Source organism: Podarcis melisellensis (genome assembly GCF_964234715.1).
Source record: "Podarcis melisellensis genome assembly, chromosome: 1".
NCBI classification, from domain to species: domain Eukaryota; kingdom Metazoa; phylum Chordata; class Lepidosauria; order Squamata; family Lacertidae; genus Podarcis; species Podarcis melisellensis.
The window spans coordinates 130689707-130717406 of NC_138528.1; the positions used below are offsets into that span (position 1 = coordinate 130689707).

The window sequence follows — 27700 nt, forward strand, 5'->3', positions numbered from 1 at the left end:
TTTTATAGGTTGGTTTTGTAGATGAATATATTTCAGCTTTTGTTTGTTCTTAGAATTGCTGTTTTGTGTCAACTGTAAGCCAGCCTGAGCTCTTGAAGATGGACAGGATGGAGAGGAATTTTGATGGGTCAGCTCATTATGTCTATGAACATCAGAACTGTTTAAGATGTTCATGCATCTGCTGAGAGGCACTGGTTGTGCACTAAAGAACTACAGCCAATTAGTTATCTGATGGTGCACAGAGCGTTCATTGAGAGAACACTGGAAATATGTTTGCTGCATAAAGCCACAGTCCTGTATGGACTTTAAAAACAGCATTTCAAAAACTACATGCACAGGGAATTGTTCACAGCTATAATGGGGGGAAATGTCCCAGATGGTGGCTTTAATCTTGAGATGTTGTCAGACAGAGCTTCAGAGATTGCCCTAATCACCTCTTCCTCTTATTTTTCTAGGCTACAGAAATGGCATAGACTTTCATCTCTAAACTAAGACTTGTTGACGTTGAAAAGGTAAGATTGGTTCTTCACAGTAAAGCAGGGTGGTCCAACCCCAGACCAAGTGGGCCGCAAGAGTTCTGTGACACAGAACCTGTGAGCCACAAACTGAACTGAATTAAATTTCCATATCGTAAATTAAAGTATTTGCAGTAAATAGTATTGAATATACATCATTAATTTATTTAATTGAAAATATATCATTAAAACACATTTAATATATTAATTTATTACACAAAATACTGTGCAAAAATTATTGTAGAAGGCTATGAGCCACCTCCCCATTCTCCCCTCCTCATAGGACCACCGGTGCCACCACAGTACATGTGGCCATTATGGAAAGGCTAGAAGGGGAACCAGCAGGAGTGGCAGCTGCCCCACAGTTAACTTCACACACACGCCCCCCAGTAAGGGCGCTGTGAACAGTGTGGCCTGCAGCCCACCCCTTCCCTCATCTGACCTCAACTTCCACAACAAGCACAGACCATAGGTAGGGGTGACAGAGCATCAACATTTGCAGGGCCACAGATTCCCCGTCCCTGTTGTAAAGGTTACCTATTGAACTTGTGTACATTTCCTTGGGAGTAAGTCCCATTTATTCCAGTGGTTCTTACTCCAGAGTAATGGTGCCTTGGATTGCAGCCTGTGTGCCTATAACATACATGGTACACTATGGTACATGGCGTTCGAGAAACAGCCTGAATGTCTGTGTGAGCCCAAACAACCAACTTGCCTGCCTGCCTTTTTAAGCTGCACTGTCAGCTACCCCTTGTGGCTTTGAAGGACACGCGACAGCTATACTTAGCTGTGTGCAGTGCAACTAGGACCCTTGGAATGAGAAGGAGCCAGAGGATGGAGCCTGAGCAGCAGAAGCGTGAAGAGAACAGGCAGCTTGGGACATCCATTCCCCTTTCCCCCTCCCAAAGGCTGCCTCAGTGAAGGAAGGATGCCGTGCCGCGAACCTCAAGCCAAGGCTCACCAGCCACGCTCTCTGTACTTAGCTGAGCCGCCCTGGATTCAAAGATGAAAATCGCCAAGAAACCACCCGTCACAGAGCCATGAGTGAAGTCTACTGTGGTGTGAGTCATATATAAGGAACCTTGGTTGTTGTACAGCACTGTGCTAGAAAGGGGAAGAGGGGAATACCACCCTTCACAGGCCATAGCAATTCGGTCTCTAGTATGCCTACATAACAGGGAGTCCATGAGAGAAATGCTCTCTGACTATACTTGTGCTGCTGCAGTCCCAACAGAACTCCGGCAACAAAAAACCCAGATTTCAGTCTCTGTTTTGTGAATCTTCTTCTGCTCAGCCCAAAAAGGAACTCTAAATTATATGTAATGTGCTTATAAGAACCTCATTCAATGGGCTGTTGGTTGGACTACCCTGCAATAAAGTGTTGTGACGTTTTGTAGGGTTGAAAATGAATGCTTTTCTCTGTGTGTGGTGACTGACATGCAATAAACAGGAGCTGGCTCCCAAGGAGTCGATTATGTGGGCAAAGCATGTACCGTGATACCTCGGGTTACAAACGCTTTGGGTTACAAACACTTCAGGTTGCAAACTCCGCTAACCCGGAAGTAGTACCTCGAGTTGAGAACTTTGCCCCAGGATGAGAACGGAAATCGCGCAGCAGTGGCGCAGCAGCAACAGGAGGCCCCATTAGTTAAAGCTAATTAGTGTAATTAATTAATTAGCAAAAGTTAAGAGTGGTTTTGGGTTAAGAACAAATTAAGTTCATAACCCGAGGTGCCACTGTGTTGCTAAAGGAGAACCTACAGATCATAGTACAGTGGAACCTCGGTTGTTGAACGTAATCCGTTTCAGAAGACCGTTCAACTTCCAAAATGTTCAGCAACCGAGGCGCAATGGGCGGTTGGCAAATTCCATTGAGAAAATGGAGAAATGCACCTCGGAAGCCGTTCGACTTCTGAGGCGTGTTCAAAAACAGAAGCATTCACTTCCGAGTTTTCGGTGTTCGAAAACCAAAACGTTTGGCTTCCGAAGCGTTTAACAACCGAGGTAACACTGTAGCAGATACATGTATTTAAAAAAATATAAAGTGGGAGGAAGTAGTTTTAAAGTGATATGTGTAGTTGGGATTAGGTTCATAATTTGCTGTCCTATTTGTTTTTCATTTGTCATTCGGTTGCCTTTTCTTACTTAGTTTATATTCACATTTATCTTTAGTGAAATGGACAGGACAACTGTTTCAAAACAACGTAATACTTGTGGTGATTTTTTTTTTAAAAAAAAACAGTATGAAAAGAAGCATTCAACCTATATAGACCAATCTACAATATATTGTTTTTATTGGAACAGATGTTGGATGTTGGGAAATGGCCAATATTTGCTCTCCGCTCTCAAGAGGAGTTGAAGTTAATTCGCCAGGCCTGTGTATTTGGCAGTGCAGGCAATGAAGTACTTTATGCAACTGAAAATGATGAGGTAACTTTTGCAGATATAACACTTAATAACTGTTTGCCTCTACTTCATGTTTGTCTAAGCACGCATTGGATTAAGAAAATAGTTATCCTCGCGGCAGAATTCTGATTTTCTTTAACAAAGATATAGTTCTGATTAAAATATTTGACAAAATCTTTAAAAAACTATAACCATTTTATTAAACTTTCAGTCTGAAATGCTATGATAGTAAATATTTTCTGTACTAACAGTATCACTGTATGACAGGTTTTTGCGCTTGGCACTAACTGCAGTGGTTGTTTGGGAATCGGTGACACACAGAGCAGCATTGAACCTCGAAGGTTAGATACTTTATGTGGCAAAAAACTAGCCTGCCTCAGCTATGGAAGTGGCCCCCATGTTGTTGCTGCTACCACTGGTATGTTGTGTGCTTTTCAGTGTGGTTAGTCTACTCTGTTAGTCTACTTTGACAGGGATATTTAATTTTTAACTGTAAGAGAAAAGCAGTTTCTACTTTTTACATTGATAAGGAAGAACATATTAAGTTTTCGATTCGGGGGTGATTATTGAGTCTAGTTCCTTATTTCTTCATGGGAATACTTGTGTTACCACCTGGATGGTCCAGATCTTGGGACTCTTATGATAATAAATGAAAATGGTCTGTGTTAATAATGCTTTCACTATTAGAGATTCAAAAGCAGATAATGAAGGAACAGTCATATTTTGCTGGTGAAGCCAAGCTCAGATTCAGAAACACCAAGAGACAACATGTAGAAACACTAAGGAAAGACCAAGGCTTTCCTAACTCTTAGAATATATCCATGTTACACTTTCTGGGCTCTTGATTCAGTGCTCTCAAGCTTGTAAAGGTTATGGGGCACGTTCCTCATGAACTGCAAGAAGATCAAACCTATCCATTCTGAAGGAAATCAGCCCTGAGTACTCACTGGAAGGACAGATCCTGAAGCTTAGGCTCCAATACTTTGGCCACCTCATGAGAAGAGAAGACTCCCTGGAAAATACCTTGATGTTGGGAAAGATGGAGGGCACAAGGAGAAGGGGACGACAGAGGACGAGATGGTTGGACAGTGTTCTTGAAGCTACAAACATGAGTTTGACCAAACTGCGGGAGGCAGTGGAAGACAGGAGTGCCTGGCATGCTCTCGTCCATGGGGTCACGAAGAGTTGGACACAACTAAACGACTAAAGCAAAGTTGAAAAGCTTTTTGTAGTTGCTGCCTCCAATCCCAGACCGAACTTGTTTCAGCAGGCCTTTCCCTGTTGATTCAGTTCTACAAGGTTGGGTCGTAGAGAGGATGTGAATCTGGATCAGTGCACTGTAGAGATAAATGGGATAGCTGATTGGGGTCTTTTCCCCCCCATTTTTTTTAGCAATGAGAGATTGCAACACTAAACCTAAAAGATCTGTCTCATGTATCCCATTGCAGGATAAAGTTTCAGTAGTAAAGAATATTATACTTTGAGATGCATAGTAAGCATGGAGATTTTACTTTGCCAAAAAGAGGAGGGGGTTATATAACTTCGCACATTCTTCTCAAGATTTAAATTGTTTCATTTGAAGGCTTGACAATATACGGAATGCTAATAGAGCACAACCCATCCCTTTCACTTTCTTGAACCATTATCGTCTCCATTAATGCTTGCTGATGCTTGAAGTGACATTTGCCCTTAATCGTGTTCTATGTTTTTTTGTTGTTTAGTCATTTAGTCGTGTCCGACTCTTCGTGACCCCATGGACCAGAGCACGCCAGGCACTCCTGACTTCCACTGCCTCCCGCAGTTTGGTCAAACTCATGCTGGTAGCTTCGAGAACACTATCCAACCATCTCGTCCTCTGTCGTCCCCTTCTCCTTGTGCCCTCCATCTTTCCCAACATCAGGTTCTACATAGTGGTTAAATCACAGCAGAGGACAATATATGGAACAAAAAGCTTCAGCCATTGTTTATTTTTTCTCTTTAGTTGGGAAAAAGATAGCTTGTAATGTTTTCAAAGTTATTTTCTTTTTATATTGTAGAAGGAGAAGTATATACGTGGGGACATAATGCTTATAGTCAACTGGGAAATGGAACAACCAACCATGGTTTATTTCCTTGCCAAATCTCCACCAACTTGTTAAACAAAAAAGTGATTGAAGTTGCCTGTGGCTCACATCATTCAATGGTTTTAACATCTGATGGAGAGGTAAGAAAATCTATCAGAATCTTGTTCAAGTAACTTTGGAATTTTATATCTGAAACAAAAAGGGGCAAGCACTCTGGATTGGATAAAACTGGGGTGTAAATTGTATGCTGATAGCCATCTAAAAGTTCACTGGGCTACATAAGTAGCCCTTTGGGGCTACATAACCACTGCAAAAATAATGTCTCTTTCCTTAGTTTCTGAGGTTAGACAAGGGGTTGTGTGTTGTTTTTAAATGTACTATATTATATTATTGTTAATATCTGCTCTGGGAATCCCAGATATGGTGGGATCCTAGCTCAGATACATGAATACTCACATTGCTGTCCTAGTAATTGTTTCCACAAACGAGAGACAATCTTATCTAGTATCAAGAAACCAAAAATGAAAGAACTCTTTTTGAGATGTAACTTCCAAATAATATTTGCTTCTATTTGTTTGCTTTTGGGATGATTTCTTCACAGACCTATCAGTGATATGAATTTTCCAGAAAATTTTGAGTCACAAAAATTTCCATCGGCCTAAATCAACTGAGATTTTAATTTAGCATTTTCTTTGACATAAGTGTAATCTTAAACATGTTTATTGGAAGTAAGTACCATTGAATTAAGGGACGTGGGTGGTACTGTGGGTTAAACCACAGAGCCTAGGGCTTGCCAATTAGAAGGTCGGCGGTTCAAATCCCTGTGACAGGGTGAGCTCCCAGTGCTTGGTCCCTGCTCATGCCAACCCAGTAATGAAGTGCAAGTAGATAAATAGGTACTGCTCTGACAGGAATGTAAGCTGTGTTTCCGTGCGCTTCTCTGGTTCGTCAGAAGTGGCTTAGTCATGCTGGCCACATGATCCGGAAGCTGTACGCCAACTCCCTCGGCCAATAAAGCAAGATGAGCGCTGCAACCCCAGAGTCATCCACGACTGGACCTAACGGTCAGGGGTCCCTTTACCTTTACCATTGAATTAAATGGACCTGGCATTTCTCTCAATATGGGATTATAACCATATAATATAGTTTGTTTCTTTACAGGTTTATACATGGGGCTACAACAATTCAGGGCAAGTTGGATCTGGCTCAACAGCCAACCAGCCAATTCCACGGAGAGTCACTAGCTGCTTACAAAGCAAGATTGCAATTAACATTGCTTGTGGCCAGATGTGCTCAATGGCAGTGGTAGAAAATGGGGAGGTAAGAGATTTCTTCAGAATTAAAAAGGCTGTTTTTCTTTATGGTGTGTAATCTTGTAGTTTAAGTTGTTGACTGTGTCTCCCTACAGTAGACAATGCTGCTAATTAAGGCAGATCTTTAATGATAATAAATCTGGTTAGATAGATTCTGATAGAATATTCTCTCCTGGTGTCTGGAGAATAACTGTTTCTTAACATTCAGAATAGTGCTTCTTCCTGTCATTAAGGCTCAATTTCTGATTTCACCAGGATAAACTCCTCCCTCCAAGCTGGGCACAGTTTTGAGCATAGAAGCTTGTGAGTCCTTCTTGTCCTCTGTGCCTCCTCTTACACAGCATTTGAATGAAAGTCTATTGTGCTGCAAGGAAGAATATTTCAGAAGGGCTGAGGAGAGGCCCCGGTGAAGATAATTGGGTATCCATTCTCCCTTCCCCATGCTAGGTAGTGCAAGCATGTTGCAGTATGGTTGTGTGGCAGAGCTGTCGGAATGCTCTGCCCCCATCTTCACAAGGAAGCACCAATCTCAGTTACTAGAGACTCTGCATCGGAGGTGCCCAAGAGGCAGTGCAGATGGCAGGCCAGTCTGCCCATGAGGCGAACTGAAGCAGCCGTCTCAGGTAGCAGAATCCTGCCCCCGGGGTCACACAATGACAGCTTCTGGTGAGATCTCACCGGAAGCTGCTTCTGTCACCTTTACCATTTCACCTTAGGCGACAAAATGGAGCTCTATTTTTCATGTTCCTCATGAAGTCTGTTAACAGCTGTCGAGAGACTATCAACAGGCTGAAAGTTGAATCCGGAAAACAGATTTTGATGGTTAAACTGGGGGATAGGATGTTTGTAAGTACCAGATTGGTAGCTACGTAGATTTGGGCAACCTTCTGTCACAACTTTGAAATGTTCTTCCAAGGGAACCTCTCTGACTGGGTCCTTTCTGAGCTGTCCAAGTTAGTGAAGGCTTTTTTGTTCCCTCGAGCTTTTAATAACTGCAAATCCACCTCCCCATTTCTTCACTTACTTTGTGGGCCAGATCCAACAAAATAGTTGCAGCAGCTGGAGGCAGCACAAGGAGTCCCACTAAAAGGGTGAGGCTTCCCCACCTCCTAGCACCACACATTCGCTCCTCCAAATCAGCTCTGGGGTGCATGTGTCACGTCAACATACGGAGGGAGGGAGCGGAGATTGTTCTGTCTGGCAAGAAATGCTTGCGCTGATGGAACAATTGTAACAGCGCATGGTTGAGTGCCCCCCCTCCACTGCTGCTTGCATGGTAAAGTAGAGGAAATGCCACCCCTGGCCATCATCCTCTTTGCCCTAAAAATCAAATTTGTGGGTGAAAGGGAGTCGTAAAACTGCAGATTTTGTTTAGGTCTAGTTTGGGGGCAATTCCTCAGGTAATTTTCCATCCACAACGCATAAGCATTAAAGGGCATGGTAAGGCTGAAGGGGAAGTGGGCAGAGTCTGGAGAAAGAACTGTGAGCGGAGCAGTGTCCTTTTCCCTTCCTTGAGACCCCCTGGGAGACTCACCAAACGTTCTGAACCAGGAACTGGGTGTGGACCAAGGGACCGGTTACTTTTATAAGCTATGTGACTTCGTTGCTTTAGTTTGATCTTTTTACGTAGTCATTTATGTATTGTAGTATTCTAATTTTTCTGACTTCGCTTTTATTTTTATTGATTATAGTCTAGTAATGATTTATTGTTATTGTTTGAGAGTGCATTTCTGTTTAATTATTATTTGCTGATATGTAGGGAGTAAATTTAATAGTGTAATATAACCTAAATGGATCATTGCTTATTGCTTTATTTTACATAAGTTGTTTATTTTGAGGTCATATTCTTTATCATGGCTCATTTGCATTGGATTGGATTGTTATATGATGTGTGATCTTTGATGTATATTTTGTTGTCGTCTCTACAGCTTATAACCTGCCTTGTAGAAAGGCGGCATACAAATTAGAAGTGAGATGAAAAGAAAAGCTGCTCATGGGATCAGTTTAGGGGCAAATGCAGGAAACCATTGAAGAGCGCTGCCTCTGCAACCTGAGAAGTCTAGCTAGTGTGTGTCTAACCTAATACTAAGGTTATAAGGCAGCAGCTACCCAAGCAAATTGGGGCATTCAGATGTTTCCCTGATCAAACGGGTTATTTCATCACCCCTGTACACATAGATATATTGGACTGGGCAGGATCTTTTCTTGTTAGATGCTTCTCAGGTGAATGCTAAGGTCCCATGGAGCACAGAACTGGTTCTAACGCTTAAGGAAACAAAAGGGGTTTTCCCCCCTCAAAGAAGTGTCATAGTGAATTACACAAAGATTATAGGGGACTCCTGTTTCCCTCTTCTTTACTCTTATTCCTGCAAACTAACTGGAATTATCTTCCTTTCTAAGGTTTACGTCTGGGGATACAATGGCAATGGTCAGCTTGGATTGGGCAATAGTGGCAATCAACCAACACCTTGCAGAATAGCAGCTCTGCAAGGCATCCGTGTGCAGCGGGTAGGTTTTGTTTGTTGCCAGGCCTTCGTTAAAAGCTTACCCTACTGGGCTATGTATTTCATCTTATATACTGATAGCAAGCCTGTCCTCCCAAGTGTGGATGCAGCCAAAACAGCTTTATCCCATACAGGAGGGAAGGTGGCAACATGCCTGGGGGAAGCTGCAGGTTTACAGAAGCCCAAAATATATTTAGGAAAAACATTCAAAGGGGGGAGGACCCCAAAAACAGCTCCATGAGCCATGCTCAGTTGGCATTTAGTGCTGATTGGCTTTTGTTGGGCTGAATGGGTGTGTGGGAGACAGAGAACGAGAAAGTAGTTGGAAGAGGGTCTGCTTAACTGGAGTTTCAAAAGGGAGCACTCTGCATTATCTTATATTGTCAAAGAAATTAATGTTTTATCAAAGATACTCTCGAAAGTGACTTGAGTTATCAGTACAGTGCCATTATCCTGAAATGGATTTTCTAGATGGGTAAATATTAGGGATTGGGCAAGTATTCAGCATGAGACAGCTGAAAATGGGAGCATCCCCAGAATCAACGGTCAAGCTCAAAACAGATTAAAACACAAGTTAATGTCTACATGTCTGGATAGAGTACAATGCAGATACCTGATAGATGTCAATAGACAGAGAGTTTCAAAGGGTAGGTGCTGCCATGCTGAAAGAATCATTTCTGATAAGTGCTGAATGAATAGTGTGCGGCACCTGGTACAGGGTCAGTTCTGCAGGCAGAAGTTGTCAAGTGGGCATGTATGGGGAAGTGGATATGTGGAGGAACAAGGTTCAATTAGGCAGTATAGAAAGAAGGCAGAACGTAGGGAGTTCTCTCTCTCAGACAGGGTAGTTAAATGAGATTTGCTGAATGCTTCAGAATGCTTGGCATGTTCGGAAACGATTATTTGCAGTTGCACAGGTAGGATATAGGAAGAAAAACAAGCCGTCTTGAAAGAATCAGAATTGCAGAGTTGGAAGGGAACCCAAGGGTCATCCAGTCCACTCCCAGCAAGTGAAGAGTCTCAGCTAAAGCATGATCCATGACAGATGTGTCATGTGCTTCAAAACCTCCAAAGGAGAGTCCGCCACCTGCAGATGGAGATCGTTCCACAGCCAAACTGCTCTTAGTGTCAGAAAATTCTTCCTGGTCTTTAGTCAGAGAGCCAGTGTGGTGTAGTGGTTAAGAGTGGTAGTCTTGTAATCTGGGGAACCGGGTTCACGTCTCCGCTCCTCCACCTGCAGCTGCTGGGTGACCTTGGACCAGTCTCACTTCTCTGAAGTCTCTCAGCCTCACTCACCTCACAGAGTGTTCGTTGTGAGGGAGGAAGGGAAAGGAGAATGTGTGCCGCTTTGAGACTCCTTCGGGTAGTGATAAAGCGGGATATCAAATCCAAACTCCTCTTCTTCTTCTTGTCAGAATCTCCTTTCTTGTAACTTGAAGCCATTGGTTTAGGTCCTACTCTCCAGAGCAGCAGAGAACAAGCTTGTTCCATCTTCCTTGTGACAGCCCTTCAAATATTGGAAGGTGGCTATCATATCTCCTCTCAGCCTTCCCTGCTCTCCTGCAGAAATAAAAAGACTCAAAAGAAAGGGGGGTGCAGACACACACTTCCTTGCGTGAAGGGTTTTGTGGGGGGAAGCTGGGGAGACTTTTGCAAGCTGCAAATGTCCCATTCATTAGTGTAATAAAAAAGAAACCTAAATTTCAATGAGAAAAGACTTATTTCCCAATAACTTGGGATGAATTAGCCTTATTTCAGTTTTGTTTTTTTACCTGTTCCATAATGTAAGTTAATCTGAGCAATGCTGGCCCAAGACACTTAACTGAGTATTTGTAGATGTGTTGTGATTGCAGGGACAACTGGTTTAAGATAGCCCACCTTCTGCCTTTTCCTGTTTCCTTGGCTCTTCCTAATCCTGCATAAGGTCATGATAGCCTCCTGTCAGTTCTGAATTTACACATTGCCTAAGTGTCAATCTGTATACACTCTATGTCCTGCCACATGCAGACAAAAGACTCTATGATATGTTGGAAGCTGGTATTTCAGTATTTCTCACAAAATCTTAGAGAGATGAGCTTCTCAAATTCTGTTTGTGAATCTTGAATGGTGATAAATGATTCAACTGTCTTTTGCATTTGGTTTTTTAAATAAATACTTCTCCAGAAATGTTTTTAAAAGCTTTAATAAATCTTCTTGGATGCAAAATGCAAAAATGTAAGAATACAAATTATTTTAGGTGCTTTTCTTTTCTAGGTTGCCTGTGGCTATGCACACACCTTAGTGCTAACGGACGAAGGTCAGCTGTATGCCTGGGGAGCAAATTCCTATGGCCAGTTAGGCACTGGGAATAGAGGGAACCAGTCCTACCCTGCACCTGTTCCTGTGGATAAAGACAGGTAGGATCCTGCTAATAATCACGCAATAAGCAGAATTTGTAGCCTGTACTGCAGCAACTGTGGGATTTTTTCCCCTTAGACATTATCCATAAGTAAGGAAGATAGTAAAATTATTAGACTGTTCACATTTCTGAATATAAAGCCTGTAGATCTATATAAAGGTGCTTTGGCAATAAAAGAATAATTGGGAAAGAGCAACTTGGTAGCTGGAAATGGCAGTATCTTTTTCTGTCTTTCTTGGAAACAGTAGCTTATTTTTGTGTGTGCTTTTAAGCTTTTGTCTCCCAGTATGAGAAGTGCAAGGCTTTAAGAGTGTGAATAATAGAGCTGCACTTACAGCTTATCAAGCTAGGACTACGCATTACTAGTCCACTTCCCATTTCCAAACACTGGCTGCTCCTTCTCTGCTTCCCTGCCAGAATGAGGTGGAGACATCTGCAGAAGAGAAGCAGTGGGCAGGGGAATTCCCTTGCCTGCCAGGATATCCTTCCCGGTTGCCTGCCAATCCCCCTTCCCAATGCTGTTCTGCAATAGAGAAGAAGCAGTTCGCCTGTTGGAAATGTGAGGTGCTTGGTAAACCCAGACAAGAGGTGTTGGCTGGAGACTTTCCTTTTTCCATAATTTGCTTCTAATACCGTATTTAACAAATGAGATATCAATTTGTACTTGGATAAGGATCACAGTTATCAGATGCCTTTGGGCACTTCCCGTATGCTTTTATAATCACATCCAGGAGAGTGATGTTTTGCTTTCAGGCAGGTGTGCTGTGGTTTGTGTAGACAAATATAATATAAGCCGCACCTGCAAATAAGCCGCACCTTTAAAATCCAATTTAAAACTGGAAAGAAAAAGAAACAACAGCGGGGGCCAGCTGGACAAGGAGACACATTCTGCTGGGGGCGCTCAGCTCCCCTCAAACCACGCCGGGTGGGGTGGGACGGCGGGAGCTGCTGCGCCGCCACCATGCATTCCCCCTTTGCCTGCCCTGCTGCTGATAATCCCACCGCTCCTGGCACCAGACAGGCACCCCCTGCTCCATTAACAGTGGCGGGGCAGGCAGAGGGGAACTGCATGGTGGGCACTGCTGCGGCAGCCCCTGGCGGCACTTGCCATCCCACCACCTGCCACTCCTGGGCACCCCCCCCCCCAAGTCAGCGAAAGCGGGAAACGGCAGCCACCAGCCAGCCAGGGCTCCAGCCGGAGTTAGAGTTAAGGGGGTGGGTGTTCACGGCATGTCTGCTTCAGCCAATTTTTGTAAGGTCGTGAATTTAAGTCGCACTTTAACTTTTCACAGTCGGAATTTGAAAAAATAAGTACCAATACGGTATTTATTTCATAAAATTTATGCAATGCTTGATTGTAAAAAAATCTCCCAAGTGGTTTATGGTATTGAAATAAGCTCTCTTACAGTCTCAGATGGCATCACTGGGTGGGTTGCATCACTCGCCTGACCTCCCTGGGGCTAAAACACTGCTGCATCTTGGGATGGAGGAGGCCCATGGGGGGTGAGGTCAGTGTGGTACAAGCACACTGTCAGTATCAGTCCAGCACTCCTTGCCACTGCTTCACCTGTCCCTGTCCTGGTATGCGGCAGCAATTCAGCCAGAGTGAGGTCAGGTGAGCACCACAGCTCCTCCAGGCTGTCTACTTCCGCTGTCTTCATAACCCATGATTTAAAGTTGGCTTCTTTAAAACAAAGCATGATTTGGCAGAAAGGCTGTGTGTGTGTGTGTGTCATATGTCAGGTTTAGAGAAAACAACAACCTGCAATTCATTAAAAACAGAAAGGAAATTTTCCAAACTTGCTACTGTGCCCTAACCATAGTGGGCAGTGCCTGAACTTGTTGCCATCAGGATAGACCATGGTTTCTCATTGCCTGAATTCATGTTTGCCCACAAACTGTGGTTTGTATGAAGCTGACAAACTAGAATCTGAAATCATAGCTTGAAGTTGTAGTACTGGCTGGTTTGCTGTGTCTGAGTTCAAAGTCCATTTAAAAAAACCAGGGCAGTTGTTTTGCATAAAGAGGTTCCTGCACCATGGAGACGAATGACTTCATGAAATTATGAAGTACAGTCCTCAGTTGTGAAATAAAAGCATATAAAAATATTGAAAACATGGTTTGAGTATTGTATATTTGGAAGCTCAAACAACTAAAGTGTTAATTTGGCCTAACACAATCTGGTGTCATGTTATGTTTGGATGGAGACTAGACCTTTTTTATTTGAAAGGCAGAGGTGTGTCGTGCTTTCTTGAGAATGGCAGATTACAGAGTACCTGATTCCTTAAGGCAATTCCTGCAAGCAACAGGGGGTGGTATCCCACTGCCAGGGAGAGGGAGGAAATGATTTATAGGTCCTAGAAAACATATGAGTTGGGCATAGAAGAACACATCATAAATTTATAGTGCATGACCCCCCCCCACTAAAAAAAAGATTCTGGGAACTGTAGTTTACCCCTCACAAAGCTAAACGGCCTCGATCCTGTATACCTGAAGGAGTGTCTCCACCCCATCATTCAGCCTGGACACTGAGGTCCATCTCCGAGGACCTTCTGGTGGTTCCCTCACTGTGAGAAGTGAGGTTACAGGTAACCAGGCAGAGGGCCTTCTCGGTAGTGGTGCCCACCCTCCCATCGAATGTCAAGAGAATAAACAACTATCCCGACTTCTAGAAGACACCTGAAGGCAGCCCTGTTTAGGGAAGTTTTTAGTGTTTAATGCTGTATCATTTTTTTGATATTTGGTTGGGAGCCACCCAGAGTGGCTGGGGAAACCCAGCCAGATGGGTGGGGTAGAAATAATAAGTTGTTGTTGTTGTTATTATTATTATACTTCCCAGCACCCTTAACAAACTACTGTTCCTAGGATTCTTACTATTCTTACTATATATTTATTTATACCCCACTTTTTCCCCTGACAGGGCTAAAGGTTGCTTACAGATAAAAACAAGAATTGCTAAAAACAATGTGCATTGTTTCTGCAGCCTGACCAAAGATTTTGAGGACAGGGGGACAGAGTCTAAAGAGAGTTTGTTTATAACTGATAAAATGTGCCTAGAAATGCAAGTCTAGCCATCAGAATTACAGTCGAGGCAAGGGATAGGGAAGGCCGTTAGGTTACAAATATGCATTTTATCCACCGAAGTGGTGCTGGACCAATGGCCACCTGCAGCTAGGACTTCTGAGCTTTGTCACCGCATGTTGTCCTTATGCCACTGTTTTTTTATGTTTGCTTTTAAATATAGAGTCGTAGAGATTGCTGCATGTCACTCTGCTCACACTTCTGCTGCTAAAACCCAGGGTGGCCAAGTGTACATGTGGGGTCAGTGCCGGGGACAGTCTCTCACTCTGCCGCATCTCACCCACTTTGTCTGCACGGATGATGTGTTTGCTTGTTTTGCTACTCCTGCAGTGACTTGGCGTCTCCTCTCAGTGGGTGAGCTTCAGACAATTTTTTTTCCGTTTGCATTGCTGTATCTTACTTAGTTCTTGAAGATATGTAAATAGCATTCTTTTCAGTGGTATAGTTTGGATCCCAGTTTGGTGGAAGAAATAAGCCCCACGTCCTTGTCAGGGTTGGCTCTATCTCCTCTGACATGGCTTCTCTTTAGGTGAAAGGCAGGCCATATTGGTCCTAAGGGGCATCTGCCCCCTTAACTTGGACTGCTGAAGGCTCCTTTCCCTCTGGCGTTCTGCTGCATGTGCTCTTAAATCTTCCCAGGAGGAGAGGAAAGCTCCAAACACCACTGGAAAGCATCTGAATGGCACAGGCCGGACCATTCTGAGAGCTGTGGAAAGCCCTTCCCTAACTGTGTTGCAGGTCTGAGCAACTGCAGAACCACAAAGGAGAATTTGCAAGAAGCTGAGCCAGGAGTAGGGAGCCTGGAGCCAAAATGCACAATCCCAGACTTCTGGGATTCCCCCCAGGCCACCCCGCTCTCTGCCCATCGTCCTAGAGCAGCCTTCCTCCACCCTGGGTCCCTGTGTGTTGTTGGACTACAACCCCCATCATTCCTAGCAGCATGGCCAGTCAGGGATTATGCCATTCAAGAACATCTTGGGGCCCGAGGTGAGAAAGGCTGTCCTGGAGTTTTCCTGCCTGGCTGGAATATGTCCCTGCACTCTTGTGTGCCTGGCTGGAGGACAGAGGTGGGGAGTCAGTGTGTGTAGAAATTAGCCTCCTGTGCATCAGTAAAATTTACATTAGTTGGCCTGTCCCCTTTTGCTGGTAGCCCTGCCCACCCCCAGTATGTCAGCTCTGGCAGGTTGCCTCTTCCGTCAGATCTGCTGCTCCCTTCATATGGCACCGTTATGTCTGCAGTGACCTCATCAGTCAGAGTGAGAAACAGAATATCCTGGGATATGGTTAGCTTCCCACTAACCAAACTTCCAACCGGAAGTAGAAAAGAAAGAGTAGCAGCCTGGTGAACTGTCACCACCCAGCTCCCACAGCGCTTCTGCAGAACCATCCTGCCCCAAGAGAAGCAGCCACAAGCGCTTTTGCTTTTCCCATTTTGTTGCGATTTTTAAAAAGTAATCCGTATCATTGTAAAAATGTTTTGTGAACTGATTGAGGTCAGCTTGAAAAACAATATGTGTGTTGCATACACGAATGCCTCCTACTGCTCAGAAGGCAGGAAACACAATCCTAAAATTCCTGTCGGTCTCTCAGTTTGTTTCCTGCCTTCGCTCGGGGTCTGCTGATTCTCCACCGATTCTCCTACAAGCTCAGCTCATTCTGCCTCCTATTTCTGTCTCCTCTTCTCTTTAGCCTAGTTTAGCCTTCTGTCTTTTACTGCTCTCCTCTTTGCTTTTCCCTTGTTTTAAAAAAAGCACATGTTTATTTGCCCAGCTCCCTGGTGCAGCTTTCCCTTTTTACTTTGCCTCCTTTTCTCCCTGTCCCAATAACTCCATCTTGGAAAGGATCAACCCGTAAGACTTATGGCAGCAGCAAACGCTGCCAGGTCCTTAAGAAAATGGGCATATTCCGTGGTAGCAGTTGGCAAATGCCTCTTGGCTTCATCTTCCTAGACTGGTGAGCTAACATTTGGGACAGTCAAGTTGCTGTAGCTGCAAGGAGGAATTTATTGCCAGTCCCACTCGATTGCCCTCCACATCAGACAGTCTTGGCCTTGCTGCCCAAAGTGAAACTGCTCCCTCAATGACCCACCAATCTCTGGGTATGCAACAAAGCAGGCACCATCTTGAGTAAAACAGTTATGAACACAGACCATCAGATGGTGCCTGGAACCTGCCTCAGGCAGAATGCCTCTGACTCTTTTGGGGAAGCCTCTGTAGAGACCGAGGTTTAGACCACAGAGCCACCCATGTCCCTTATTGGAGGTTCCACCAATTGCCAATCAGAAGGTTGGTGGTTCAAATCCACATGATGGGGTGAGCTCCCATTGCTGTGTCCCAGCTTCTGCCAACCTAGCAGTTCAAAAGCATACCCGTGCAAGTAGATAAATAGGTATTGCTGTAGCAGGAAGTTAAACAGTGTTTCCGTGCACTCTGGTTTCCTTCACGGTGTTCTGTTGCACCAGAAGCAGTTTAGTCCTGCTGGCCACATGACCCAGAAAGCTGTCTGTGGACAAACGCCGGCTTCCTTGGCCTGAAAGCGAGATGAGCGCCGCAACCCCATCATCGGCTTTAACTGGGCTTAACTGTCCAGGGGTCCTTTACCTTACCTTTAACAAGCTGAGACAATGTCAGCACAGCAAATCTCCTGAGCAGGTAGACCTCCCCACCCCCCGGCACATCCCTCCTGTTTCTTAAGTTCCAGCTTTCTGTTTAAAATTAGACTGTTTTCAGAAAAATATTTAAAAAATCCATTTGCTGACATTTCATGCTGTTTGATTTCCTTTTTCTTTCACCCATAACACTGGCATAAAGAGTGGGGGCTTTGCAGGCTCTGAGCCACCTAGATAAAGAGATGGGGGAAACCTTTCCTTGCCCCCATTGCTATGGGCCATTTTTTTTTTTGTTAAAACTGTTGATATTGTTTCACCCCATAGCTTTGTGGGGAAGGGTGTCCCATTCTATGTTTTCTAGGTGGTTTGGAGGCTGCATGGCTATTTCATTTGAGGCTAAGCAGCTCCCTTTGCCCCTCAGTGGCTGCAGGTACCTCAAACACATTTTCCTTGAATGCTAAAACTGTGTGGGGCAGATACTGGTGCTGCTCCTTCTACTTAGAGGAGGCACTTAGCCAAGGCAGCATTGGGGCAAGGGGTGCTTCAAAAGGTTCTTCCCGGTTTCTGAACTGCTCTCCATCCAGAGAACGAGTGTTACATGGTACCCCAGACTCCACAGCACTGCGGCATTCCAAGAGACCTGCCACTTAGCCTGTGTTTGTAGAAATGAGGCACAGAAGAGACTGTGGTGTCTTTAAGATACATGGTTTATTAGCATACACACACACACACACAACTTGAGCCTATGATGGAGGGGCTCACAGCAATACACGGTTACTTTTCTCCCATGGCCGTCGCCTTCGATTTAAACTGCCACTATGCTTTTTCCTCTAGCTTAAATCAGGCAAGCTCCAAACCTGAAACTCCACCCTTGAAATTCTTGCAATGTCTTCTGCTAACTACCCAGAACCCAAGGGATAGGGGGGGGGGACACCACAGTGGCAGTTTGTGAGCGACATCAAGTTGAAAAGCCGGGGGGGGGGGGGGCGGAGCTCAGAGCAATGTGGGCTTGCAGTTTAAATCCAAGGCAACAGATTAGGCCATAACCCCCACAAGGGATGGAGTCATTTTCCTTCTTTACTCAATGCAGTTCTGTGTTAGCACTTTGGTTTTGTATTTCTAATCAGATCCATCATAGCTGGTATTCAGCTCAGCCAGGGCTCAGAACTGGTGGCAGAGCTGGAGGAACTGCCCTGCAGGTCCTTGGCCCCTTAACTGCCTGCCCCTGGCCGGGGGTGGGGGCCTTAGACCCCTGGTTGCGCTGGAGTCAGCTCCATTCTGCTCTTCATCTTTTTAAGTTGGGGCCTGGGTGCAAAATGTGGGAACCTCAGCTGCTTATGTGACAAATGAGGATGTGGTTACCACCTCGGTCACAAGCCAAGATAGACAATTCCTGTTACGCAAAGAACTCCCAGTGTGGCCAGGCTAGGTGTCATGTTCTAAAGAGAAGAATGGCTGAAAGGCAGTCCCCTCTCTCCCTTGGTTGCATGCATTATTGTCAGTTTCCCTTTCCTTGAAATGCTCTTGCCTGCTTGTTTTGCATTGGTTCATGTGAAGAGAGGGCCGAAGGGAGAGGCAGTGTGATTTAAATGTATTCATTGGTGTCTTGTTTAGAGCCTGATGACCACTTAACAGTAGCTCAGTCAATAAAGAAGGAATTTGACAGTCCAGATAATGCAGATGTGAGATTTCAAGTGGATGGAAAATACATTCATGTTCATAAAGTCCTTCTCAAAATTAGGTATGGAACTAATATTCCCACCCTTTTTGTTGTTCTGTTTTACAACCAGAATCAAGCTGCTTGCCAGTGACGTAACTTATTTTCCTTTTGTATGTAATTCTTCAGGTGTGAGCACTTCCGTTCAGTACTAAACAACAATAACGATGAAATTATAGAAATAAGTGAATTCTCTTATCCGGTTTACCGAGCCTTTCTGGAATACCTGTACACGGACAGCATCAGTCTTCCTCCTGAAGATGCAGTAGGTAATTGGAAGAAATGGGTTCATTTAGAAGAGCTGAAGTTCATTTCAGCAGGCTTAAAATGTAAAGTAGTTGAACGTATCGAAAAGCATGTGATACTCTTTAATACTTCATATATTTTGAGAACAGCCCTTTTTTATTCTGATTATTCATTTGTTTATATAGGTGTCCCCCCATTTATGTGCGATCAATTTGTGCACCATCATGTATACACGTGGCATCGGGAAATAATTTAATTTAAACTTGGAAATGGTGTGAGAGAGCTAGAGAGTCCTTGTAGCTGGAGCTGGAAGAGGGCATCAGTGAAGACAGAGGAAGCCCTGAAGAGACCTGAGGCACAGCAGGACTTTTTACAGCTGCTTAACTTCCCCGCCTAACAGCTGATGCATGGGGTAGCACAGCAGCTGCCAGCCCCAGACCTTCAACTCCAGATATTGTAGTCTGGATTGGGGAGAGAGTGGGAGAGAGCTAGCGAGCAGGAAAAAAGGGGGTTTGGAAGCTTTTTACATGATTTCTTCACATGATTTCAGTTATGCACATGGGCCCCCCACGCAAGTGGTAGGATGCCTGTACATTGAATTTCAGAATGGAACCTGCTGCACTAACTTTCCACTTCCAGCATGCAGTATCCTTACTGTGTATTTGAGAATTCATGGGTTAGTACATTGGATGCATTGTACTGGAGCAATCAGCATGTATTTGTCCAACTTGTAGCCTTTGAGAAAGGCCTTAATTAGCGGTAAAGTGGGTAAATTATAATTTTCTGTGCATGTAGTAGGATAGACCTGTAGGTGTCACAGGACATTTTGAATAAATTTTTAAATAAGCAAAACCTTTGTTGGATTCCTTTGGAGGCCCCCTTAGTTCAGCACTCATACAGCCTTTCAAGATATATCTGATTGGATTGTATGTGACGTTAGCTGGACATGGCAGAAAGAGCAATTGCCTGATGATAATCTGGTCATCCGTGGCATTTTCCCCCAATAAAACAGGGTGTGAATTCTGGTTTTGCTTTTAACAAATGTCCAGTCTTGTTTTAAAGTTCTCTAAGCAAGTGATCCTGGCTTATTGGAAGGAGCTGAGCAGTAGACCTTAAGTAGCCTTATCTTTTATTAGCTTTAGCAGTACAGAATTCCTGCCCTCCAGATGAGGCAACCAGAGGGCCACCTGCCCCAGGTGGTGGCAGGAGGAGCCCCAGGTGCACTGCTCAACTAACCTGCAGGTAATCTAAGAGGCTTTGCCCCTATTTGATTATTTTCAGCATCCCTAATTTTCCTAATGTACCATTTGCATACTTGAGCAAAATTAAATCACTGCTTCTCCCCAGGCTGCAGTTTTGATAAAAAATTATCACAGTTATGCTGGCGTTCAGCATAATTGCTCAATTGATAATATGACCTTTGACATTGAAGACCCAATAGTATTTCACATCTTCCGTAAAAGAAGAAGTGAAATCTCAATTATTTCCCTTTTCATTTTCAAAAAGGAAAACTGCATAATCATTACATCACATAACTCCCTACAACACAGAATTTATATAATGGGAACATGCAATTCATAGCAGTTGCCAGACTCTGTTTGGGGTGGGAAGTGCAGGCCATTGTCACGCAAGTCAGTGTGAAGAAAAGGGAAAGAGGAAATGGTTGCTTTCATAACACATACAGTCCGCCTTACTTTTTCTGCTAGAGGCTCTTAGGCCTCAGGAATCAGGATGGGGGTTTTAAGTATACCTTCACCAAGAAACCAGAGGCCTTTCTTCTGGGCATTGTCGACCAGAAGGTGTTAAAGAAAGACAGAACATTTTTCATGTATGCAACAACAGCAGCAAGGATACTACTCGCTAAGAACTGGAAAACTCAAGATCTACCCACACTGGAAGAATGGCAGATGCAACTGATGGACTATATGCAACTGGCGGAGATGACTGGCAGAATCCGAGACCTGGGAGAAGAAAGGATTGAAGAAGATTGGAAGAAATTCAAGATTTATCTACAGAAACATTGTGATTTAGTGGAATGTTAAGAAGGATGCTTGGTTATAAATAATTGGCCATCACTAAAATAGATCAGAATTTGATGATAAGAGAGATTAAGAGAAACAAAATTTGTAGGAGAATTATTTTATTGTATTTAAATAAGTGGTTATAAATTTGGAAATAAGATGATAATTTGCTTGACAAAAATTTATTAATGATGCAAGTGGGAGCGGGAGACGTGAGGAAGTCTAAGGATGTTATGAAATTTTGTAAAAACAAAGCAACACTGTTTATTATTATTGTATTTCTTTTCTAAAAACTCCAATAAATATTTATTAAAAAAAAAAAAGGAATCAGGATGGGGGTTGCTCAGTCCTGACTGATCCCAGGCAGACCAAGCCAAGCTTGTCCTGGCTGCAACCTCAGGTCTTCACCCACTGAGTAGGAAGGTCTGAAGGGGCAACTGTTGCACATTCAGCTGAATGCCTGGACAACCAGGATTCCCGATCCAGTGGGAAACTGGAAGCATGTTAAATAGTGCCCCCAAGAAGCAGCCGTGCAGCTTGTTAAGCTATAAAGCTGTGGTCTACCCATTTTGATCCAAGAAATCCAGGACTATAGCGAATGCATTTTTCCTGCCTTATTCCCCTTCTGGGCAGTTATATTAACATCCAGAGTTTCTGTTTCAGGGAAACCTTAGAAAAATAGGGATGAGTTAAAATTGTGGAATGCAAATAGCAAGCATGTTGTATGTGCAAAACATCCCTAAATGTTTGGGTGTTTGTGTGCCTCTGAAAATATGAACTCCTAAATGTTTCCTTTCCTTCTAACCTGTGTGGCCACGTATTTTCCCTGCCCCCTCTTTTCTCCTGGCAGGTCTGCTGGACCTCGCAACCTTCTACCGAGAAAATAGACTGAAAAAGCTTTGCCAGCAAACAATCAAGCAGGGAATTTCCGAGGAGAATGCAATCGCCCTTCTTTCTGCCGCAGTCAAATATGAAGCAAAGGTAGGAATGAGGCTTACCAATGAGGCTTAATAGTTTCCTGCAGAGATGCTGGTGATGTTTGAGACCCCTTGGTATTGGAAATAATCTGGTAACTAAGAGACTAAACTGGGAAACTCCACCAGATGGGCGGGGCATTAATAATAAGATTATTATTATTAAAATTTAAATGATGATTATGAATCAGGAGAGGCCCAGTTTGAATTTTGCTTTTGTAATACAGTGGTGCCTCGCTAGACGAAAAGAATCCGTTCTGCGATTCTCTTCGTCTAGCGGTTTCTTTCGTCTTGCAAAACAAGCCCATTGACAGCTTAGCGGATTAGCGCTACAGCTGTCTAGCGGCTTTCAGCGATCAGCTGTTAAGCGGCTTATCAGCGGAACAGCTGATAAGCGGCTTAGCAGCTTAGGAAAAGGGCGAAAAAAGCGAAAAAAAACCGTGGGGGGACGCAAGATTTTTTCGTCTTGCAAAGTAACCCCATAGGGAAATTTGTTTTGCGAAGTGCCTCCAAAACGGAAAACCCTTTCGTCTAGCAGGTTTTCCATCTTGCGAGGCGTTCGTCTTGCGGGGCACCACTGTATACCTTCCAGGTGGCTGTCAGGGGTGCTTCCCAGTCCAAGGAATACACACGGCAGAGCTAACTCTATAGTCGCCTCTACAGCTCGGGATGCCTAAGCACATGTGCCTCTAGTGTCTAGGCAGCTGTTCCCAGGTCTGGACTCTATGGAGCAGTTGCAGCAACTGCAGAGCACTCTGCCTCCACCAGGTTCTGCCCCTTCTCCCCACAGCCTGTGCACACATAGCTGGCACCTGCATGAAGACCCCTCTGTCCACCACCCTTCCATCTTCTCCTGGTTCTGGGCAGGGAGCAATTGCCTATTCTTCCTCCAGCTCTGAAGCTTCTCCTGCTTCTGATTCTTACCTCCTGGTTGGTACAGGTACCCACAAACCACTGCACTCCTCTCCCCAGTCAGATGGCATCCCCCTTCCAGCAGTGCACACTTATCTGCGTCCTGCCAGGGGCCATTTTCTGAGCCTTGGCTTCCCATCTACAGAGAATACTCCTGGCCTGTCTTCCTTGGCTGTTCTAAGGATGACAAGACGCAGGATGCAAAGAAGTTTGAACATTTGAAAGTACAGCACAAATATAAATCTGAAGGTCACAGTTTTTTCTGGTTTGTTGTTGTTTAGTCATTTAGTCGTGTCCAACTCTTCGTGTCCCCATGGACCAGAGCACGCCAGGCACTCCTGTCTTCCACTGCCTCCCGCAGTTTGGTCAGACTCATGTTTGTAGCTTCGAGTTTGTCCATGGAGTTTTCTTGGCAGGGATACTGGAGTGCAGTGGCGTAGCGTGGGTTGTCAGCACCCGGGGCAAGGCAAGTAATTTGCACCCCCTAACCCGTGGATTTGCGCCCCCAACCCCCAGATGGTGTGGCCAGCCCCCCTGCACCCCCCACGCTACGCCACTGCTGGAGTGGCTTGCCGGTTCCTGCTCCAGGTGGATCACGTTTGGTCAAAACTCTCCACTACGACCTGTCCATCTTGGGTGGCCCTGCACAGCATAGCTCATGCATTTTCAGCAGAACTTGTACACTTTAAAATATCTTGAACACTCCCTTTGTGAGAGCTGTTTTTGTGTATTCATGGTGCATGGTACATTATTATTGAAGAACTTTAAGTGATGATTCTAAAAAAGCAAGGGTTGGATCTATTCTTACTCTCCTTAACTAAGGGATGGATGGACTCCTTCCATTTACAGAGAGGAGCAAGTTCCTTCCTTCTGCATGGAGGCAATTTTCACCCATTCCCCCTTCTTCCTGCTGCTCCCAGCTCGACTTTCTTTGCTGTACTGAATGCCCCCCTGCCCCGACTTCTGGGGAAATGGACAGTCAGAGACACTCACTTCTCTCCTGCCTTTTAGCAGGAAGAGTTCAGCTCCTGGGTGGCCAGGATCCAGCCTTCATAGTTCTGTTGTAACAATTTCTTTTCAAATGCTTTTTCTTTTCTTATTCAGGTTGCTGAGTATGGTTCATATTACTGGAGCCAACTTTATTTTCAATATTGGCTGCATTTGCAGATGCTGAACTGTGGCTTAGTGCTAATGGGCTCAGATGCTTTAATTGAGATTTCGGCATTGCAGTTGGACTAGATGCCCCACAGGGTCTCTTCCAACTCTGCAGTCCTTTGATCCAGTGACACTTTGAAATGAAGTACCAACAAGGATTCTTTCAAAGCGTTAATTCTATCATGCAACAGCAAACTATCACTCGGCTTTGGAACACATATTTTTTTTAAAAAGCCTGACTAGCTTTTCAGGTATCTTTTAACTGAATAATTTTCTAAAGAAATGCCTGAAGTAACTGATATTACAGTTTGAAGTCTTGTTTATTCTGCTATATTTTACTCCAAGACGACCCATTTATCCTAAATAGAACCCAGTAAGGCAGACATGTATGTACAAAATATTATTTAAAAATGTGATCCCATTGAGATCCCGAGATGAAATTTTTCAAGTTACTCTTAGAAATATTAAATAATACATATTTGGCCATTTTTTAATCATATTAATTTTTAAATCACTTTTTAAAATTTTACAGTTTGTAACTTAACTTTAAAATTTAAAGTAAGCCCATCATGTGACAATAGCATATTAAAGGTTCTGAAGAGATTGGTATTTTTAGTTTTGAAATATCTCTATTCTGGGCTGAGCTTTCAAGGTTTTTGTGTAGTCTGGCAAGGCCAAAATTGTCATTTTTAAATTTCAAACCCACATAACTAAAAAATGGGATGAGGTAAAAAAATAAAATTTCAGATTTAAACTTAGTTTTGATCATTCAACAAGTGTACAAAATATTAAGAAAATTGAATTCCATGAGGTAAAAAAAAACTGGATCACTTGATACAGAATGACCCGCAATTGGAGTTACCAGCCCATGGGTGGCAGCTGCTGTCGCAGTTTACTTTAAATTTCGGCAAATGTCAGTGCAGGGGCTGCAGCTGTGCCTGGAAAATGTATCCGCCATGTCGCTTTACTTTGGGTGGTCCCATTTCCGCTAACATATGTAATACTTATTTCCTTCCTAGGAATTAGAGGAATTTTGCTTTCGGTTTTGCATAAACCACTTGACTGTAGTTACTCAGACATCAGGCTTTGCAGAAATGGACCATGACCTTCTGAAGAACTTCATTAGCAAAGCCAGCCAAGTGGGAGCATTTAAAAACTGAAGGAAGGGCAGTTGCAGAAAATCAAGGCTATTTTCAGAAGGGATACTCGCGAAGTAAGTGCTGAAAAAAAGAGTACGTCTCATGAATGTAGTTTGGCTCGCAAAACATAGCCACTAACTTCATTGGAGCAAGAAAGGCTGCGGGACTCTCATAGCCACTCCCTTCGCCCCCGGGATATTGTTGCGTCTTCCTTTATGTCACTTGTTGAGCTTTGAAAAACCTTGCAGAAATGCTGTTTGGCAGTTTGCATTGGCAGCATTCAGGAATCAGTGTGCTGCCCTAGTAAGGGAAAACTCCCCCTCTTAGTACTCCTGGTGGGTGAAAACCTAGGAAAGGACACTTCACTTCGTCTATTCACTTCACTATGTTCTACTCTGTTTGCAGAGGATTCCACCTCTTGGCTTTAGCTTGGGCATGGACAGAATTCATGTCGTCTTCAGTTTGAGGGACTAAGTAACCTATGCTTGTGCTCCAAACGTGTATTGTAGAATTCAGCAAATTCTCTAAAATTGTATCTGTACTGTTTGCTGAACCCTTCAGAGCAACATATTATCCTAAGTGAAATTCAAATGGTGTCACTCTATCAGTCTCTCTGCTGCAACAATAGTGTGGGCTTCTGACAAGGAATTAAATTACTCCCTGGTTTAAGTCTAGGCTAGTTTTCAGAAATCTAAACCCACTTAAAAGCAAGTGTCATAAAAGCTCCAGCGTTACCAGCCGTCTACAAAAGTGACTGCAGTGGCACATAACCTCATGACCGGGATTGAGATGCGCTCAGCAACCAAAACCGCAGGTTGTTTTACTTTTTTTAAAAAAAACAACAAGCAGCAACTGGTGTTTTCCTCATTTGCAGGTAAATTTGGTTATACCAGCCTCTGCTGTGGTTGTCATTTCTAGGCTGTCACACACTATAATCCTCAGATGCAAGAAGAGCAGGTAGCAGCATCGTAAACCTCTTTTGTACTCCAAGCTACAAAGTCATCTTTCAGTGAGTGCCTTTTGCAGCAGAAATTACTTCTCTACTTCCATCTACCCAAGGGTGGGTGCTGGAGGACAGATAAATAGTTTACATTAATATGACAGAACATTAATAAAAGAAGGAGGAGCAGTGGAGCTGCTCTATGGAAAAGAGGTTGGCTGGGGGAGAAAACAAGTGGATTTTTGAAGAGATTGTGTTCACTTACCTTTTTTAACTCTGGTTTTAAATTCTGCCAACCTGTATAAATTATGTATAATTTATTCTGCAGATCTTGGGGGGCACTGAGCTCTTCCCCTTAACTTTGCTTAACTCTTCTTCCTCCACTCCCACTTCTACGACTTCAGATATCTAAATTTAACCTTCTCTAGTCACACACTCTTACAGGGAAATCTCAACAGGAGCTAGTTCCTTCACTGTTAAAACTGGTAGAAAATACTCAAGTGTTGTTTGACTAAGGTGTATTTTTAGAACTAGTCTTCTAAAGCTCTTCCATGTATGTGGGAACCTGAAAACTGCTTAAAATTCTGATACATATCTGTGCATATGTTAGGTCAGAGAAAGGCCACAGTACTGTTTTGTCTTCGTCACCAAAGTGAAATGGGGTGCAAAGAAAAATGGGGAAGAAAATTGGTGTTTCTAGTCTATAAGGTAAATTATGAGAGCTTTTAAACTTTCCATTGGTAGAAAGTACGACTGGTATTTACCTGAAAAGTAGATTTGTAAGGGTGTCATGTTGTCACTGGGTTGGGGGGAGTTAAGCTCTTCCCACAGCGGGTGTCCCCCCAGACTCACCAAGCTCAAGTTCTGCTGTAGAAAGTACTGCTGACTGTAGAAGGAGCAAAAGGGGAGCAAAGCGCAGGAAACGGGGGAGCAACCGCTTCTGGAAGAGCTTACTGCTCCTGCCTTCCTCACCAGGACAACTCCACCCAACCCATTGACAGCATGACACAAGTGTTACTGCCAAGTAAACCTTGTGTAAGATAAAGATATAAAAGTTGCTTATTTAATCCTTATTGCTGAAAATCAGCATCCTTGTGGGCCATTCAAACCAAACTAAGGAGTTTTTGCATGATGCTGTGGCTGTACTCCTGTGATCCTTGGAAAGACATCCCGTGGCCACAGAATGTATCGGCTCTCCCTTTCTGAGGATGAAGAAATCCTTGGTCCTGCTTCTGCTACAACTGCCTTGACCAGACCAACCTTGGAGATCCAGTGTCTCTAGGGCCAAAAAGGGCCAGCAACCATGGGAAAGTGACCCAAAGGAGCTGGTGCATTTTCTGTCCCTGCCCATGTCCACCAGCTGAGTGCTCCTCCACCCTCACTTCCAGTGCTGGCGAGAGCTTGGCAGAGCATGAGAAAAGGAGGAGGACACTGCTCTCTCGCACAGTAACCCAAAAGCCACAGCTAGGAGGAGGCAGAAGAGAGGGCTGCAAACCTCTCCAGCCTATTTGTATCTGGAACTCAGAGCGCTGCCACTCTTTTGCCCTAACCCTTATCTGAGCATGTGAACCTGAACACCTGAAGAGAAAACGTAACAACAACAACAAAAGGGCATGAGGGCAGAGGGAGGCATGGCGGGCGAATATGAAACTGTATTGTAGTAATACAAAAACCCAAATAAACTAAAGGTGAAAAAGCCCTAAAAATA

At 44.0% G+C, this 27700-nt stretch overlaps 1 protein-coding gene and 1 long non-coding RNA gene across 9 annotated transcripts in view; one reads left to right on the forward strand and one right to left on the reverse strand.

The window, feature by feature from the left end:
* On the forward strand, window positions 1–26802 carry RCBTB2 (RCC1 and BTB domain containing protein 2). Of its 8 annotated transcripts, none has more exons than XR_014172696.1 (13): window positions 1–512; window positions 2820–2945; window positions 3189–3339; window positions 4958–5124; window positions 6146–6304; window positions 8698–8805; window positions 11055–11197; window positions 14444–14634; window positions 18503–18629; window positions 18735–18874; window positions 19988–20093; window positions 21723–21853; window positions 24933–25069. XR_014172696.1 is itself a non-coding variant. In XM_081929513.1 (13 exons), exons 2-12 carry the CDS (start codon window positions 2820–2822, stop codon window positions 25071–25073), a joined length of 1584 nt encoding a protein of 527 aa, XP_081785639.1. In that variant the 5' UTR covers window positions 5–512; the 3' UTR covers window positions 25074–25099; window positions 25927–26802. The 8 variants fall into 8 exon arrangements, 6 of the variants coding, with proteins under 6 accessions (XP_081785642.1, XP_081785639.1, XP_081785638.1 ...); XM_081929513.1 differs by lacking the exon at window positions 19988–20093 and adding an exon at window positions 25927–26802 and having other exon boundaries at window positions 5–512; window positions 24933–25099; XR_014172697.1 differs by lacking the exon at window positions 19988–20093 and having other exon boundaries at window positions 3–512; window positions 18735–18870.
* Window positions 14641–27700, reverse strand: part of LOC309363465 — a 98909-nt gene continuing 85849 nt past the window's right edge. Inside the window, exon 3 of the long non-coding RNA XR_014165359.1 lies at window positions 14641–16874. This is a non-coding gene — a long non-coding RNA (uncharacterized lncRNA). The remainder of the gene's footprint in view (window positions 16875–27700) is intronic.